This window comes from Anguilla anguilla, chromosome 17, assembly GCF_013347855.1.
Source record: "Anguilla anguilla isolate fAngAng1 chromosome 17, fAngAng1.pri, whole genome shotgun sequence".
Classification (NCBI taxonomy): Eukaryota; Metazoa; Chordata; class Actinopteri; order Anguilliformes; family Anguillidae; genus Anguilla; species Anguilla anguilla.
The window spans coordinates 7,509,829-7,526,956 of NC_049217.1; the positions used below are offsets into that span (position 1 = coordinate 7,509,829).

The window sequence follows — 17,128 nt, forward strand, 5'->3', positions numbered from 1 at the left end:
CATCGAATATCAAATTCTGTTGCAAATGTGATCTTCTGTTAAAGAACAAATACATTCGTCACTCTCCATATCCCCCACACACAAGTTGGGCGAAACATTTTTATAGTCCAGATGCACGGAAGGTCTTAAATCAATTCTCTACACCCACTACAAGGTAGACTCTTTATATTTAATACCACGAGAACAGACTTGCACACACGTCCCGGTGTAAGTAAATGAAATTATTATTGATGAACTGTTCGTATGTACAGGAAATAACACAGCATATTACAGCAACACAAGCACATGTCATTAAACGAGGTGGTAACACATAGTCAAGATAGTACACCTATTCACAAATATTACATGGTTTACTTTTTCAGCTCAATTAAACTTAGTCAAAATGACAAATTAACATCAATAATCATAGGAAGCATCAAACAATACAGTTTTCAATCTATATATTCACAGATAGGACTGAGAAATGTACAAATATAAATATATATATATTCCATTATTGTTCTCAATTAACCCACACCATAGTTCAGGGGGAATAGTACAATGTAACAGATCAGTAAGGCATTAAGATGTGTTGCTGCCCAAATCAACAGGTTCCTGATGGAGAGGTGTTTTAAATAGTTCAATATGGTGATAAAGTTCTTATCAGAACTTGTATGTAGTCTTAGACGAATTCGCGGAAATCATTTCCCCTAATTCCAGTACATCTACTGGATGCATTTTGTGTAAGAAGGATTCTGTTGAAACTGCCGATTTTCACAGGTGTGATAAGAAATTTTATTCGAAGGGACAGCAGGTAGATTCATTTGGCATCCAAACACTCAAACGACAGGTGGCATATTTGTGATATTTGAAACTGATTATTATAAAATACAAAAATACCAAAATACTTGCTCGGTGGGCTGCTCGCTAAGCAAACAACAGAGGTATCTCTCCACAAGGAACCTGTCCCTTTCAAGAAGACATCCTAATACTATGGTCATGTGTTATTTCACGAGAGTTCCACGTCCACGCATTCAACCAGGGTTTCCTTTTGTTGACTGGACGCATTCACATAAATTCCACCCTTCCCCATTTCAGCATCCTTTCCACTCTTTAGTTTTCTTTAATTAAAAAAAAAAAAAAGTTGGCCCGGGGAGGCGGGGTCAGCACTGTGCCAATTATCCAATCACGGAGCCCCACGCCCTGCAGATGACGGAGTAGACAGACCGCTGGACAACAGCTGAAAAGAGAGAGAGTGAGCTCGTCAGCATGGTTTATGTACAATGACTGCGCCTAATGTTCACCACACCGCAGAAACGAGAAGATTCATTCACAGAAACACACTGCAGGCCCACAGACAATTGGAATATGCTTAAATTAAAATTTATTTAAGTAAACTGAAAATTAACTGAAATAAAATATCAAGCTATTGCAATATTTCATGATATATGCCACTTTCAGATATTGCTATGTATTTAGCAAGATACACTACTGTTGAATATGTTGTTTTAAATTCAAATAAATCCATGCAAAGTCCATTGTATTACAGTACATTTCATTTCGGAAAGGAAAAACTGCAGAAATAGGTTACTCACTTTCCCCTGATCAGATTCCCTGCTCACCCCTCCCTCCACTTCTCCCCTGTCCCTCCTTTTCCCTCTGCTAGCTGTGAGACTGGGGGGCTATCCCGGAGCAGTCCGAAACCAGCAGCCCCTCCCCGGGGCTCCCGCACACGCTGGCACTGGACGCCATGTTGGCAAGGGAGACGGCGCTGGACGCCATGTTGGTGAGGGACACGGCGCTGGACGCCATGTTGGTGAGGGTGACGGCACTGGACACCATGTTGGTGAGGGACACGGAGCTGGCGCTGGAGGCCGAGGTGGCGGTGGTGGTGCTGCTGATGGGGCTGGGGGTGCTCTGGGGGGTCGTGTGCGTGCCCATGTGTCCTTGCAGCTGGGTGGGAGTTTTGCAGTGCACCCCGCACAGCTGGCACAGCAGGACCCCTCCGGCCCCCGTCCCTCCAAAACCCCCTCTCTGGCCCCCGCTGTCCTTCCATTCCTGGCTGTGGTGCTTCTGAGCATGGACGCGCAGGTAGGTGAGCGTGGTAAAGCCTGCAGAGACAGGCAGGGAGACGCTAATGGACACACTGTGGAAAAAGGTACATTTCATTACTTATGGAAACAAATGAAGCTACATATTGGTTGGATGACAGGACACAAAGGTAGATGGGATAGCAGTGTTCCTTGCTGGAGAGATGCCTGTTAGCCACTCTCTGAGCTTGGGTATGATTGGGTCTCCTCTGCCCCCACTCTCCATGGCTCGCGGCTGTGGTGTGAAAAGAAGCAGCTAGCTGACACCGCGTGTTTCCGCGGAGAACCGCGAGTCGTCTTCGCTCTCCTCAGCCAGCAGCAGGGGCCGTACATGAGCGCGCTCATACCTACTTCACAAATTGGTGATCCAAATTCGGGTGGGACTGGAGATGCCAAATTTTTCAAAAAGAAGCATCCAAGCGTAAATAACTAAGAGAGCCACTCACTAAGCACTGTTATGACTTCACCATGGATTCCACCATACTCCATGCTCAACTGATCTGTGACCCAATGGAAGAAACACAAGCTCAATTGCGCATTTAAAATAACCGAAGAAACCTGAACAGACTCCAGTAAGTGTACTCACTGCGATTGCACAGGTGGCAGGCGTGGTGCTGCGATTGGTTGTGAACCCTCATGTGATCGGTGATGTAGGCGGCGGACAGCAGCTTGCCGCAGATGTGGCAGGGCACCTTCTCCTCGTGCCGGATCATGTGGGCGCGCAGACGATCCCGTGTGGCGAACGCCGACTCGCAAGTCTGCACGGGGTTCGAGAGTCAGCACGGCATAGACCAGAAAACTATTAAAAATGATGCTTTTCAGAATAGATGTGAAAGGCAATGCATTTTGATGGTGTATTCACACCAATGATATCATTCAGATCTAATAAAACTCAAAACAAAAAATGGCTTCAAACAGCACAGGGAACAGACATTTCACCATTAAGATATCGTCAGTTTGGATGGAAATGGAGAATTTGCTCTATGTTTGGGGATGGAGAAGGTTGACAATATTAACCTCCTTCCAGTAACAGAGAAATGCATGCAAACATTGTGAGAGTGAAGGAGAGATGAATAGAAAGAGAGGGAGAGACGGATGGACAAAGGGACAGTGGGACAGAGAAATGGGTGAATATGCAAGTAGAGGATGGTCAGGGATACAGAGGAACAGGTGCAGAGACTCGAACCAATGCATTACCTCGCACTTGAAGGGTCTCTCCGTGGAGTGGACCTGCCGGACGTGGCTGTTGAGATGATCGGGCCTGAAAGAGAGGTTGTTTGAACAGCGAGTTCGTTGAATGTATGTGAATGTGAACGCTCTTGGGTAACTGTGACCCTGTTGGGTAAATGCGACCCCCGTTGGGTAAATGTGACCCCCGTTGAGTAACTGTGACCCCCGTTGATTAAATATGACCCCCGTTGGGTAACTGTGACCCTTGTTGGGTAAATGTGACCCCCGTTGGGTAAATGTGACCCCCGTTGGGTAAATGTGACCCCCGTTGAGTAACTGTGACCCCCGTTGGGTAACTGTGACCCCCGTTGGGTAAATGTGACCCCCGTTGGGTAAATGTGACCCCCGTTGGGTAAATGTGACCCCCCGTTGGGTAACTGTGACCCCCGTTGGGTAACTGTGACTCCCGTTGGGTAAATGTGACCCCCGTTGGGTAAATGTGACCCCCCGTTGGGTAACTGTGACCCCCGTTGGGTAACTGACCCTCGTTGGGTAACTGTGACCCCCGTTGGGTAAATGTGACCCCCGTTGGGTAACTGTGACCCTTGTTGGGTAAACGTGACCCCCGTTGGGTAAACGCGACCCCCGTTGGGTAAATGTGACACCCGTTGGGTAAATGCGACACCCGTTGGGTAAATGCGACCCCCGTTGCGTAAATGTGAGCCCCGTTGGGTAAATGTGAGACCCGTTGGTTAAATGTGACCCCCGTTGGGTAACTGTGACCCCCGTTGGGTAACTGTGACCCCCGTTGGGTAAACATGACCCCCGTTGGGTAAATGTGACCCCCGTTGAGTAACTGTGACCCCCGTTGGGTAAATGTGACACCCGTTGGGTAAATGTGAGACCTGTTGGGTAAATGCGACCCCCGTTGCGTAAATGTGAGCCCCGTTGGGTAAATGCGACCCCCGTTGCGTAAATGTGACTCCCGTTGGGTAAATGCGACCCCCGTTGCGTAAATGCAACCCCCGTTGCGTAAATGTGAGCCCCGTTGGGTAAATGCGACCCCCGTTGCGTAAATATGACCCCCATTGGGTAAACGCGACCCCCGTTGGGTGAATGTGAGACCCGTTGGGTAAATGTGACTCCCGTTGGGTAAATGTGACCCCCGTGGAGTTACTCTGCTACTGAAATCCCAACCTCCTGACCGGGGCTCCTCTCACCTGGAGAAGCCCTTAGCGCAGTGCGGGCAGACGTAGGGCTTCTCCACCCCGCCCTGGTGCGAGCGCACGTGGTAGCTCATCCTGTCCTTCCTCTTGAAGCGCTGCTGACAGATGGGGCAGGAGTAGGGCTTCTCGTCCGAATGGGACAGGCGGTGCCGGTTCAGGTGGTACACGTCCCGGAAGGCCTTCCCACAGGCTTCGCAGGCGTGGTTCTTGCGCACCGGGTTTGGGTTCGGGTTAAGGTTTGCAGGCCTCTGAGATACAGAGAGGCATCACTGATGACTCCACATGCAGACCGCTGCCTCTAAACCACCATGCGCACCATCACTGAGCTGCTCAGCTAAAAATCCTTAATTTTTGTATGTGAGGTGTGAGCACGCATTTAGCCATTTTAGTAGATGCTCTTATCCAGAGTCACTTACATTGCCATATGTTGTTTGCATGCACTCCATGTGTACAGCTGGACGTTCAATGCCCCAGGTCAGAATCAAACCCTCAGTCTTTGAGTACCAAGCCCAGCTCGTTAACCACTTCACTGTCCCAGAAGCATATACCAACCTGGACCATCGCCCCAGCAACCACGACAGCGGTTGGGAGAGGAGGGGGAATAGCCATGGTGACGGTAGCGGTGGCGATGGACACGGCGACCGACTGACTCTCCTGGCCGCCAAGCGAGGGTGGGTGAGGAACGGATTCCTGTGGAGGGGGAAGCGGGGGAGGGACAGACAGATGGAGCAAGGAGAGAGGAACGGTCTGTCTCTCCGCCCTTCCTTCCTTCACGCCCTCCTCCCTCTCCCGTGCCGCCCGGTCCTTCATGCGGATGCCCGTGTGCACCGACTGGTGTCGCCGCAGGTTGTAGCTGTTCTTGAACTGCTTGTTGCAGAGAGGGCAGATGTGGGCAGCGCGGGCCGGCCGAGAGACGGGTTTCACTGAGAGAGAGAGAGAGGGAGAGAGGGAGAGAGAGGGAGAGAGGGAGAGAGAGAGAAAAGGAGAGAGAGGGCAAGGGAGAGGCAGAGAGAGAGAGAGAGATCAGCTAACAGAGTGCACGGATGCGTGTACAGCTCAGTAACACTGCCCCTTTCACCCTGCCCTGCCCCCTTACCCGGTACAGGTTCTTCATTCAGAGCAGCTGTATCTACAGTAGAGGGGGGCGGGGCTATGTGTTCTGTGGGTGGGTTCTCAGCAGAACCTGTAAGCTCTGGGAGGAGATCTGATTGGAGGGCCGTCTCTGCTTGATTTTGAGTAGGCGGAGTCTGGAAAACAATGAGGGGAAAAAAGAAAAATACCTTCAGTTAAAAGTTAAAATATACATTTTCTGCTGTGAACAGTTTATTTGATATTGGACATAGATCGCTTGAGACTCTAAGCTAATTATGGAAACCAAGAGGCCAGAATCAGGCATCAAACCACAATCTGACATCGAACCACATATTTTGGGTTAGCCTGATATTAGCAACCTAATCTGCTTGTTAGCAATTTCATGTTTCTTGGTGATGTTAGTAGGATGAAAAATTCAACAAAACAGACTAATTGTTAATTATAGTCAGATGTGTGCACGTTTGTAAAATGATGTAGTCCAGACTGGCATCCACGAGGGTGCCCATCTTTAACATTTGTAAGAGTAACGGGCATAGATCACGTGGCATTACTTCTTTTACCCACTTGAACACAAATCACAAGAATGGTGGCGATGAAGAAAGTTGCTCTGGATACAAAAAACCGTCCGCTAAATGAATGTAATGCAATGAGACTTAGACTCATCTTCCAAGGCTAACATCCTGACCTTCTGAAAGGTCAAGATGTTAGTGTAACATGCACTGTAACCACGTCACTGAATTGCGTGAAAATACAATTAGCCCAACTAGCAGCCATTTTTTACCTGCTGTGATTTTTACTTTTCGATTTTGACAAGGCTCTGGGCTATATGATGTGATAAATATTTGCCAGTACTACCTATGTGATGCTCTTTACTGTCTGAGTCATAGTATATCACTTGTTCAAATTAATCAAAGGAAGTTAAGAAATTTGAGCTCACAATGCCTATAATGTTTCCATATTAGAAAAAAATGTTTGCAAATCATCCGAGGGAGGGAAGTGGGGGGTCATTGCTTGTAGGTCTCTGCAAACTTGGGACTGAGAAAACCTATCCATTCATTACACAGACCAAAAAATTTGGAACACAAGCAGTGCACACAGACAAGTGGCAAAACATGACAGTTCAGCTTACCTGAAACAGAAAATTACTCCAAGCAGCATCCATTTTGAAATTCAAAGACAATATTTGTTATAACAACAAAAATTAAACACTATTAGAAAACAAGTTAATCCTTGAGACAACAATTTGGGTAGTTCCCTTAATGTCAATGTCTTGAGTATTCTCTTGCGCCTCAGGCTGTATGAGTTTATCTAAAATTAACCTCACTGAAATGGCATATGTAACTATTGATGCAAATAGCAATTAATTGTGTAAAATGTGAATGCTTAAAATTTCGATGTTTTCTTGAAACGAGCAGTATTCACGTTTACGCAGGGAGTACAAGATCATCCCTACAGCTTTCTGGTTCATATTTCCCGAACTATCTAGCGAGCAATATTGCTGCCAAACTATTTAATTAACAAACCTGCAATTACACCCTGATCACAGCTTAAATAAAACTTTTAACAACTGCTTAATAAAAACGCAAAAAATCTGCAGATATATTTATGCTTTCTTTATTTAGCCATCTAGCCACCAGGCAGCTTGGTGAGCTAAATCATATCTTGCAGTCTGTTTAACTAGACAGCTAGCAAATAACAATTAGGTAGCTAGGTTAACTAGGTAGTCATTGATACGGTCTGGCAGTGTATAATGCATCGTTGTTTACTTTTTTGTTAAAACCCATGGAATCCTGTCAACGGTAGCTTACGAGCCTTTTATATCAAAGATGCATTTACTAATTAATTAAAATCTCCATGAATTAGCTAATGCTATCTTGTTAGCAATTACGAAAACAATTGATGTTACAGCTAATCTCAAACGACCAAATGCGATTAATCTTAACAGTATAAATTATTTTTAGAAGCAATAACATAAATTAGTTAACATTCTTTAAAATATCCATTCAAATGCGCTGTCTAATTTTAATTATTTTCCCGTCAGGCCGATGTGGGTGTTTGTTGAAGCCTCGGAGTAGCGTTCAGTCCTCAGACCCAGTTAGAGCGCTCCCATTCGGCCGCGACCCGTCGCTCCGCCTCGGGTGTTCAATTGAAAATATGTCATCTTTCTTTTTTTCTATATCTCTCGCCCTCCCTCCCTCTCGGTCTTCCTTCCTTTTCTTTTTTATATTTTATTTTCTCCCCCCTCTATTCTCCTCTCCGCTATGTCCCCTTGTTTTAAAGGGAAGGTATTTTGGCATGAAAACCCCCTCCCGTCTCTCCGCTGGGCTCCCCGTGTAAAGGTTCTGCCAGTGTCGTGCTCTCGGACTGCCCCCCTCCCCCTCACGTTTGAGCCGACGGAAATTATCTAAATGAAACGCCGTCTTACACCAAGCGGGGAAAACAATATGATGCAGGTATTGGCATCCACTCAAACTGCGGTAGGCTACATTCGCATAGATAGAATATTTCACATGTATAAACGAACCCGTATTAAAGAAGATGCTTATCTGAATATTAATATTATTGTCTGCTCGTCGTTCATGATGAAATAACATGACACCTGCTGTACTAGGACGCAGTATTAACCGCACTGCTGTTTCAAAGTGCTCTTGGCTGTGGTTCCACCAGTCACACAATGAAATATTGTCCACACGATAAAAATGCAAACTGTAGGTCCTACATTTCGGATATTCAAAGAACCATTTCTTTGAAATGGTCTGGTTGGTTTTAAACAGGGCAGCCTAACCCTGTTCCTGGAGATCCACTGTCATGTAGGTTTTCATTTAAACAACCCAAATATGACACAAATTTGGCAAATCTGACCCTAATAATTAGCAGCTAAATGATATCTCTCACTGTTGAATGAGGTGTGCTTTTTTACAGCTGGGCAGCCCTGATCTAACCTATCAACATGACACAACAGCAGTAGCCTATGGAATGCAATGAATGTAGTTTAATTCACAGTGAAGATAGCAGATCATTATCAACAAGAATGCTCAGGAGTATATTTTGGTGAATCTGTTATTTGGTGCCATTTGTTCCAACATAATTCCAGGCACTTCCAGTTGTACACAAACCTTCCATTCTAGCTGTCGAGAATAAATTCCAAATCAGTTTAATGTCTAATCAAGAGTTGTTTTCCACTAAACCTGTAAACATTTTCAGTCATTTGGTGTGTGACTGACTCTAAGGCAAGCGAATGTGTATGAACATGTTTTGTATTCAATTTCTATAATCGTTAAATACATGCAACAGTCAAGACCATGAGTGATTTTAGTACCTGATTAAAATTTGTTACTGAAATGATCATTTAAATTATTAGTTATAGATGTAATGTAGAAAAAGTTCCATAACATAACATCATGTTGAAGGAAAGCATCAGCAAAGCTGTATTCCATTTTTAAAATTACACTGTGTCATTTATGGGATGAAAATGGTTGTTTGATTCCTGAAAAGTATGCTTCCAAATGTACTCAGCGAAACCCCCGGAAATGAGCATATTGTCCTGGGATTTTAAGTACACTACATTTAGAGAACATTTTGCCAACGTAACGTAACTATCCCATCCAGTATAATCGACTTGTATACTCAATATTAGGCAAGTGCGCTGATTTGGAAGCGGCCTTGTGCTGACCTGTAAGAGGGCCCAGGGTAGGAGAGCGGAGCAAAGGGACCTACCCCAGCTGGCACAGCCAATCAAATTACACCAAAATTTTGAACCTGTGATGTTTTCTCCCTTAAGTCTGGCAACCAGCCAGTAATCAAAATAAACCACTAGGAGACACCATGGAGCAGTAATACCAGCCTATGATTGTGTATTTCCACTGGAAATGGTAGTGTCAGCTAGGCAATAGCCCATATATCATGCAGAAGGATGAATGAACATATTTAACTAGCTGGTTGTAGCACAAACTACTCTCTGACATATTTTGCCAACTGAACACATTCACGAGTAAAATGTATCACAAAGAGAAAAATAATAAATTGAGGCGTAGCGGTAGACTGTAAGCTCCTTGTCAGTAAATCGCTTTAGTTGTTTCAGCTATGGGTTTACTGTCCTGTGGCTCTGCACGAATTTCTCTGTGCCCGTCAATCGCGAGGTGAACTACAGCGACATCCGGTGCGGTCAAACACGCAAGCGAACGAAACCTCCCCTTTAAATAGCACTTATAAAACCAGTGGGAGTTTATTCGGAAGTTATTGCACAGCGCGGATTCAGTGACTTCTATTGCAGGGTTTATTTATTGTGCGTGTTATGAATAAACTCCGTCGCGGCAACGTCCCAATTGTTTCACCCACGGCGGTTTTCGGTGTAGGCAAGCAGAAACATTTGGGTTCACGGCAATTAAATGAGAGATACCAAGTTGTCTGATACATTGTTCCAGCAAGAAATCATTTTTAAAAAGACCCCGGTCAAAAATGTCAGCTTTTAGCTGTGTCTACCGTATAGGCGACAGGAGATTTTTTTAAATTATTTTTTTATTTAATTTCCTGCTAGGATAAATGAAAACGCCAGTGGTGTTCAGCGGTACCATCTAACAAACTAAAAGAACAAGGATACACAAATATGGCTATTTGTACTTGCTATTTTGATTTTCAAAATGCACATTTTTTTCTGTTACCATGGCTTTTGGAGGAAAGAAAAATACCAGTTCACGTTTCAACTTCAGAACCCAATGAAAGAACAAACAATTCAGCCATATTGTTAAAAAAGGGGGAAAAAAAACATGGTTACACAGACTCTTCCCAAAGGCTGGGTTGTACTTCCAGAGACGCCAGTCTCAATAGCACAGGTGTCTGCTTCCCTGGACCTGGAGAGCCACTGTGTTGGCTGCTTTTCGATGTTGCTCAGCACGTAACTGACCAGTGAGAGCAGCTGATTACACAGTCAACTAACCTGACCTGGTTTCCCCGAGTCTGGATTGGTTGCCGATATTAAGGTGAAAAGAGTAACCAGGCACCACGTGAAGTATAGCCCTGCTAGCCCACAGTAGGCGATGCCTTTATAATCAGTGCTGGTAAAGACACAGTTAGACTGAGAGTCACTGCTTGCCTGCAGGTGGGCTGCCACTGTCCAAGGTGCTGAATGCTGCCGGGTCAGCAGAAAACAGCTGAATGGTATGGCAGTGGTCACATGCTTTGTTTAACAGGGTGTCTGAAGTGTTTGTAGTGTTTTTTTCCACATTTAAAAGTGTTCATTAAGCCACAAGAGAAAATGTGTTTACTTCCAGTCTTTTTCAGATATTATAACTATAAAATTAAAGCTACAATTTGCAGTGTGTCAGACAAGGTGAATTTGTTTTGCCTATATAACTATGGTCAGTTATATGCTTTACTGCATATAACTGATCATAGTTATATGCAGTAAAGGCAGTGCAAAAACCTAAAGTATTTGTTTTTTTTACTTATAATAACTCTTAAAAATAAAGAATCAAGCAAAAAAAAAAGCATAGTTAGTATAGTTAATTATCATTTTCAGTGTGTTCAAATAATATAACCCCATCCACATAAACTTATATTCCTGAATCATTCACATCTTTTGAGGTTCTACCATAACACCGTATTAGAAATACAACCAAAATACTGAACACAAAAATTTGGCAATAGGCTGACATGTTGACCAAGAATTTAATGCCTTTCTGGCATCACATTACCAAGCTCTTATTTTGTAAGATAGTTTTGGCTGCCGCAGCAGAAGATGGCCCTATGAGTGTAAGAGGTATCCTGGGCTGACCCAGTCGGTGAGGTTCGGGGGGCTGAGCCTCGGGCCCAGTCGGTGAGGTTCGGGGGGCTGAGCCACGGGTCCAGTCGGTGAGGTTCGGGGAGCTCACAGAGTGAGCTCTTTGATGGTGGAGAGCTCGGCGGTGGGGCTCCCCGGGCTGCGGGGGGCGGCGTACTCGGCGACGTTGGCCAGGTCGGCGACGGTGCAGCAGCTGAGCGCGCTCCGGAAGACCCCCATGTCCTGGATGCTGCCCCACTCGTTGGTCTTCTGGTCGAAGTACTCGGCGTAGAAGGTGGTGCTGAAGCCATTGAAGCCGCCCACCACGAAGAGCCGGTCGTCCATCACCTCGATGCCGAAGTTGCTGCGGGCGATGATCATGTCAGGCATCTGGCGCCAGCTGTCGGCCAGCGGGTCGTAGGCCTCCACGCTCCGGAGCCGGCTGACCCCGTCGAAACCGCCCACCTGGGAGGAGTCAGAGGTCAAAGGTCACAGGTCACATGAGCAGTAGAAGGACAGAGAGGGAGGTAATTTTATTACTCTCGCACTATCGTTTCTCCAGACACCGATAAAACCCGCAAATCGTATGGTTCCGTCCAACAAGGAGGAGAGACACTGTTCCATCCAACAAGGAGGAGTGACACTGTTCCATCCAACAAGGAGGAGTGACACTGTTCCATCCAACAAGGAGGAGTGACACTGTTCCATCCAACAAGGAGGAGAGACACTGTTCCATTTAAGAAGGAGGAGTGATCCTGTTCCATCCAACAAGGAGGAGTGACACTGATCCATCCAACAAGGAGGAGTGATACTGTTCCATCCAACAAGGAGGAGACACTGTTCCATCCAACAAGGAGGAGACACTGTTCCATCCAACAAGGAGGAGTGACACTATTCAGCATTTTAACCTTCAAACGGCCAACAGGAAGTGTTCGTGGCCAAGCCTGAGGGCTGGTGTGGTGTTAGCCGTATGTGAGGCGTGAGGGGGGACACTCGCCACGTAAATCTCCTCCTTGTACGCCACCACGCCCAGCCCGCTGTGCCGACTCTTCATCGGGGTGATCAGGGTCCACTGGTTGGTGTGGGGACTGTAGTACTCCGCCGTGCACAGGCAGTTCTCCCCGTTGAAGCCCCCACAGATGTACACCTGCACGAGGAAGAAAGCAGAGCCTATTACAGGATTGTCCGCTGAAAGTATAGGTGCCTGGCATATACAGGTACTGCAGGCCAAATCAAATCTTGGTGGCTACCAAGCACTAGCTGTGGTTTTCAGGTTCTTTGCGGGCAATGCACAATTAGCTGTAGCACTTCCCTGGAGTGTACTGATACTTGATACTGTCAGTGCTAGTGTCAGAGGTAGTTTTAGTGTCAGTGTTTGTGCCAGTGTGTCAGTGTTAGTGTTAGGGTCAGTGTCAAGAGTCAGTGCTAGTTTTAGTGTCAGTGTCAGTGCTGGTGTCAGTGTCAGTGCTAGTTTTAGTGTCAGTGTCATTGTTAATGTCAGTGTCGGTGTCAGTATTAGTTTTAGTGACAGTGTCAGTGTTAGTGTCAGTGCTGGTTTTAGTGACAGTGACAGTGTCAAATGTCAGTGTTAGTGGCAGTGTTAATGTTAGTATCAGTGTTGTCAGTGCTAGTTTTACTGTCAGTGTTAGTGACAGTGTCAATGTTACTGTGTCAGAGTCAATTTTAGTGCTAGTGTCAGTGTTAGTGCTAGTTTTAGTGTCAGTGTTAGTATTAGTGTCAGTGTCAAGTGTCAGTGTTAGTGGCAGTGTTAATGTTAGTGTCAGTGTTGTCAGTGCTAGTTTTACTGTCAGCGTTAGTGACAGTGTCGGTGTCAATGTTACTGTGTCAGAGTCAGTATTAGTGTCAGTGTCAGTGCTAGTATCATGGTAGTTTTAGTGTCAGCATGTCAGTGTCAGTCAGTGTCAGTGCTAGTGTCAGTGCTAGTTTTAGTTTAGTGTCAGTGTTAGTGTCAGTGCTAGTTGTAGTGTCAGTGCTAATGTTAGTGTCAGTGTTAGTGTGTCAGTGCTAATGCTAGTGTCAGTGCTAGTATCGTGGTAGTTTTAGTGTCAGTGTGTCAGTGTTAGTGTGTCAGTGCTAGTGTCAGTGTGCCTGTGTCAGTGCTAGTGTTAGTGTTAATGTGTCAGTGCTAGTGTAAGTGTCAGTGTGTCAGTCTCAGAGTCAGCATTAGTGTCAGTCAGTGTCAGTGCTAGTGTCAGTGCTAGTAGTTTTAGTGTTAGTGTGTCAGTGCTAGTGTCAGTGTGCCTGTGTCTGTGTCAGTGCTAGTGTTAGTGTCAGTGTGCCAGTGTCAGTGTTCAGCGAGGCCGGTCCGTGGGGCTCAGGGGTCGCTGACCTTCCCGTCCAGCGTGGCGGCGCTGGCGTCGCTCCTCTGCTCGTTCATGGGCGGGATCAGGCTCCACTGGTTGGTGGCGGGTTCGTAGCGCTCGGCGGAGCTGAGGCGGGTGTAGCCGTCGAAGCCGCCCATGGCATAGATGCAGCCGCGCAGGACGGTCACGCTCACGTAGCAGCGGCGCGAGTGCATGGGCGCCACCTTGTGCCAGCCGCGCGCCACGGGGTCGAACTTGCACACGGCGCTGAAGAACTCCACGGCGTCGTAGCCGCCCACGCAGTAGACGAAGCCGTCCAGGTAGACGGTGCCGTGGTAGGCCCGGGGGCTCTCCGTCTGCGCCACCGTCACCCAGCAGTTGGCCTGCGTGTCGTAGGACTCCACCACGCTGGTGGGCCTGTTCCCGCTCCAGCCCCCGATGGCCAGCAGGACCGCGTAGGGCAGGCGCGGGCGGCACAGGTTGCTATAGCAGCTGGTGCCCACAAAGTTTGTCTTTCGAAGGCTGCACATTGCCCTCAGGGTGTTTATGATGATGGGCTTGCACTCCTCATTGTCCTTCACCAACGCGTTGGTCTTCATGTTGTTCATGAAGTAGTCCGCGTTCATCAGGGCCATCCGGACCTGGTCAGTGAAACACAAGCCAGGACAGCAGACCTCTGCGTGAGCTGCAAGCGGGTCTTAGCTGGGGAAGCAGAACACTGAACACGAATCTGTTTTGACTCTGTTTTGAGATGCTACTGAGGTGCTGGAATTTTATATCCACGAACGTAACGTGAAAAATAAATAAGAAGACATTTATGTGTATCTAAAGCCATTCACTTTGGAGATCCGCATGCTGTGCTGGTGTCATTGATACTCAGAACTAACTGTCTAGTGAAAGGAGCGGCACAGTTTAACTCATCACACCTGGAGTCTTGGGTCTGAGCTGGCTACTGATTTGCAGCTCTCCAAGGTGCACAGGTTATATTCAAAAACTACATTTTGGCGAATTTGCCTGCTTGTCCCCCGCTGGGGTACGAACAGGCTACCTTCGGGAGCAACCGAGGGAGGTGGGATTTGCGCTTGGTGGGCAGGTGCGCCGTCCAGCGCAGGACGGCGTCGAACACTCTGTCCTCCTGCTTGACGGTGAGGTCGTCCTTCTCGACGATGTCGCAGAGCTCGGGCAGCGTGAGCTCCAGGAACTCCGGGGAGGTCTGCCCGACCTCCTCGAAGTTCTGCAGGATGAAGCGGTACGCCGTGCGCCGAAGCTCGGGGCAGAAGTATATGTTGGTGAACCTCCAGATGCCGATGCAGTTGTGCGTGCACAGCTGGGCCTCCAGGAAGTCCGCGCAGGCCTGCACGACGCCCAGGACGCACAGCTGGTCCGCCGCCGGCAGCAGGCGCTCCACGTTGTCCTTGGTAACCACCACAGAGTGCGTGTAGGCGTACTCCACGATGATCTTCATCATCTCCGGCAGCACCCCGGGGATGCTGTACACCCTCTTTTGCGAGTTGTTGAAGTTGCCTGTGAACAGGGCACTATAGGGGTGTCACTTGCAGACAACTGAGTTCAAAGTGACTTTCTGCAAATACAACAAATGCAATGTAGAATGCACCCCATTCACCATAGCTGCAGATTTTAACTGGTCTTCTTTCAATGTCCTTCATGGTGGGTATGATAGGCTTCCTCCATCAAAAGAGACTAAAACAAGACCTGCAGCAGATGGCACCCTGATAGTCACTATTGAACAGTCATTGTCAAATCGTTGTGATATATTTCATGACCACCTCACGTTCAGATCGAAACCATGCATTACAAAAATGCCAGTTGTCCAAGATTTTATGCTTACGTTAATTGCAGCAAGGGTTCTAACACACCAAGAACAATTTTTACAAATCTCATGAAAAGGGTCGTATGAATCAAAAACCAAACACAGCAGATAACAACAGATTTTTCGAGAAAAAAATCCAAAATATAAGCGTGTTTATCCATGAGAGTAAAGCGACCAGTGGGTTATGCATAACAGCTTTTCAGGCCTTTTACCTGAATTGCAAACCTTACGAGATGGGCTTTGAAAGACTAAAATGCGACTCCTCACACATGCAAAGAAAATACTGCGTCTGTTTTCAGAAATGAAATATTTTGTTTCATGTTCTCACCAAATATGACCCCATATATATACAACAACAAAAGCGCATAATATTACAGCGCATAATCATCCGTGCCGTCAATCGTTACTCACCGGAAGTAGGAACTACAAGCGCACAGGACAATCTTGTGGGCTTTCATAGTAAAGCCCTCCACGCGGATGACCACATCACAGAACCTGCCATCCAGTCGAAGTTTGTTGAGTATAGCGTAGTCCACGTGGGATTCATCATCCACTCCGTACTCCATCTTCGCTGAAGAGGACACGTCTCTCAACTCCACTCAGAAACCATGCCAGTTTTGCATTTCCGAGTATTTAGACGTGTGCAATCTGCCCTGTTCGTGGTTATATAGATATGGAGGTTCCCCACTTCTCTGACGTCCTTTCCTTTTGCTTTATGACGTCAGAACTCTCCGCCAGGAACTAAAATGATAGCTGAAGAATGAGGTAACTTTTAAAATTCCGCGTTGCTGATTCAAAACCACTTTAGGAAAAGGACATTGACCTATCGCAAAGTTTCGACCCACTGTTACTACTGCTAATTCAGCCTAAACTAACGCAACAGGTTTCAATATTTTTTTGGTGTTCAGCTCAACCATAGCGTCTAGAGGCCGTAAGTTTGTAATATGCAATGTTACAAAAATGTGCAAAACTAGCCTAACGCATGTAATGTAAAAGTGAGAAACCTCGCCAGCTGTCAATCAACATTGATGCAACTAATAATAATAGTTCCCGCACTGCATGACAAGTTCAACGCTATCGATGCATGAAATAAAAAAGTAAATATTGCCTACAATAATATTAAAATATTATTGCCTATATTATGCATTTCTTCATGTCAGATTTAGCTAGCCATGCATTATAAGCTACATTTTCATTGGTGTGGGACCAAATGAGTAGGGTAGACAATTTGTTACTATCGGTTTGTGTTACTATAACATTGGACAATTGTGCCATTTGTCAGAATTAAAAATAAAGAGGGTGAAACAAAGTTCTGCCAGAATGTATCTGCTTTAAAGGGTGATATCTATACACAAGTTATTAGCAGATTTTGATATTGTTATGAATTTATACAAAAGTTACATGCAAACACCAACAGGCTTGGAACAATGATTTGTTTTGCTAACATTAGCTTTGCCATTGGCAAGTTATAAATAAATTTGGGTGCACATGTCCAAATTCAAATTAAAGCGTTGCTGATATTTATGCCCCCATTGCTGCTTAAACTTTTACGTCACATGACCATTATGACCAGCTCACGTATCACATTACATGTCCGTTATGACCATTAGCTCACTTTGAAAAGCATAGAAAATTGTTCGTTTTGCAGAATTGAGCGA

At 46.2% G+C, this 17,128-nt stretch overlaps 2 protein-coding genes across 5 annotated transcripts; both read right to left on the reverse strand.

The window, feature by feature from the left end:
• Positions 1–200: 200 nt before the first annotated feature.
• Positions 201–7,929, reverse strand: LOC118216409 (myc-associated zinc finger protein-like). 4 transcript variants are annotated; one of them, XM_035397535.1, is made up of 8 exons: positions 6,687–7,929; positions 5,562–5,712; positions 5,018–5,388; positions 4,460–4,713; positions 3,267–3,330; positions 2,656–2,846; positions 1,575–2,125; positions 201–1,219 (listed from the first exon to the last, which is right to left on the reverse strand). In XM_035397535.1, exons 1-7 carry the CDS (start codon positions 6,717–6,719, stop codon positions 1,642–1,644), a joined length of 1,548 nt encoding a protein of 515 aa, XP_035253426.1. In that variant the 5' UTR covers positions 6,720–7,929; the 3' UTR covers positions 201–1,219; positions 1,575–1,641. The 4 variants fall into 4 exon arrangements, with proteins under 4 accessions (XP_035253426.1, XP_035253428.1, XP_035253425.1 ...); XM_035397537.1 differs by having other exon boundaries at positions 2,656–2,827; positions 6,687–7,928; XM_035397534.1 differs by having other exon boundaries at positions 1,575–2,090; positions 6,687–7,928.
• Positions 7,930–11,370: 3,441 nt separating this feature from the next.
• Positions 11,371–16,246, reverse strand: LOC118216408 (kelch-like protein 10). The gene is made up of 5 exons (XM_035397533.1): positions 15,882–16,246; positions 14,688–15,177; positions 13,666–14,280; positions 12,313–12,462; positions 11,371–11,780 (listed from the first exon to the last, which is right to left on the reverse strand). The coding sequence occupies exons 1-5, from the start codon at positions 16,034–16,036 to the stop codon at positions 11,424–11,426; spliced, it is 1,767 nt and encodes a 588-aa protein (XP_035253424.1). The 5' UTR covers positions 16,037–16,246; the 3' UTR covers positions 11,371–11,423.
• Positions 16,247–17,128: the final 882 nt, after the last annotated feature.

Excerpts from the sequence above, each read along its gene's own strand:
- LOC118216409 (XM_035397534.1), bottom strand. The coding sequence starts at position 6,719 with ATGGATGCTGCTTGGAGTAATTTTCTGTTTCAG. Across the intron at positions 3,331-4,459 it reads TGCGCTAAGGGCTTCTCCAG|GCCCGATCATCTCAACAGCC; the intron begins GTGAGAGGAGCC and ends CCTCTCTTTCAG. Across the intron at positions 2,847-3,266 it reads AGAGACCCTTCAAGTGCGAG|ACTCTCGAACCCCGTGCAGA; the intron begins GTAATGCATTGG and ends TATGCCGTGCTG.
- LOC118216408 (XM_035397533.1), bottom strand. The coding sequence starts at position 16,036 with ATGGAGTACGGAGTGGATGATGAATCCCACGTGGACTACGCTATACTC. Across the intron at positions 14,281-14,687 it reads TCCCTCGGTTGCTCCCGAAG|GTCCGGATGGCCCTGATGAA; the intron begins GTAGCCTGTTCG and ends TTCACTGACCAG. Across the intron at positions 11,781-12,312 it reads ACAAGGAGGAGATTTACGTG|GTGGGCGGTTTCGACGGGGT; the intron begins GCGAGTGTCCCC and ends GACTCCTCCCAG.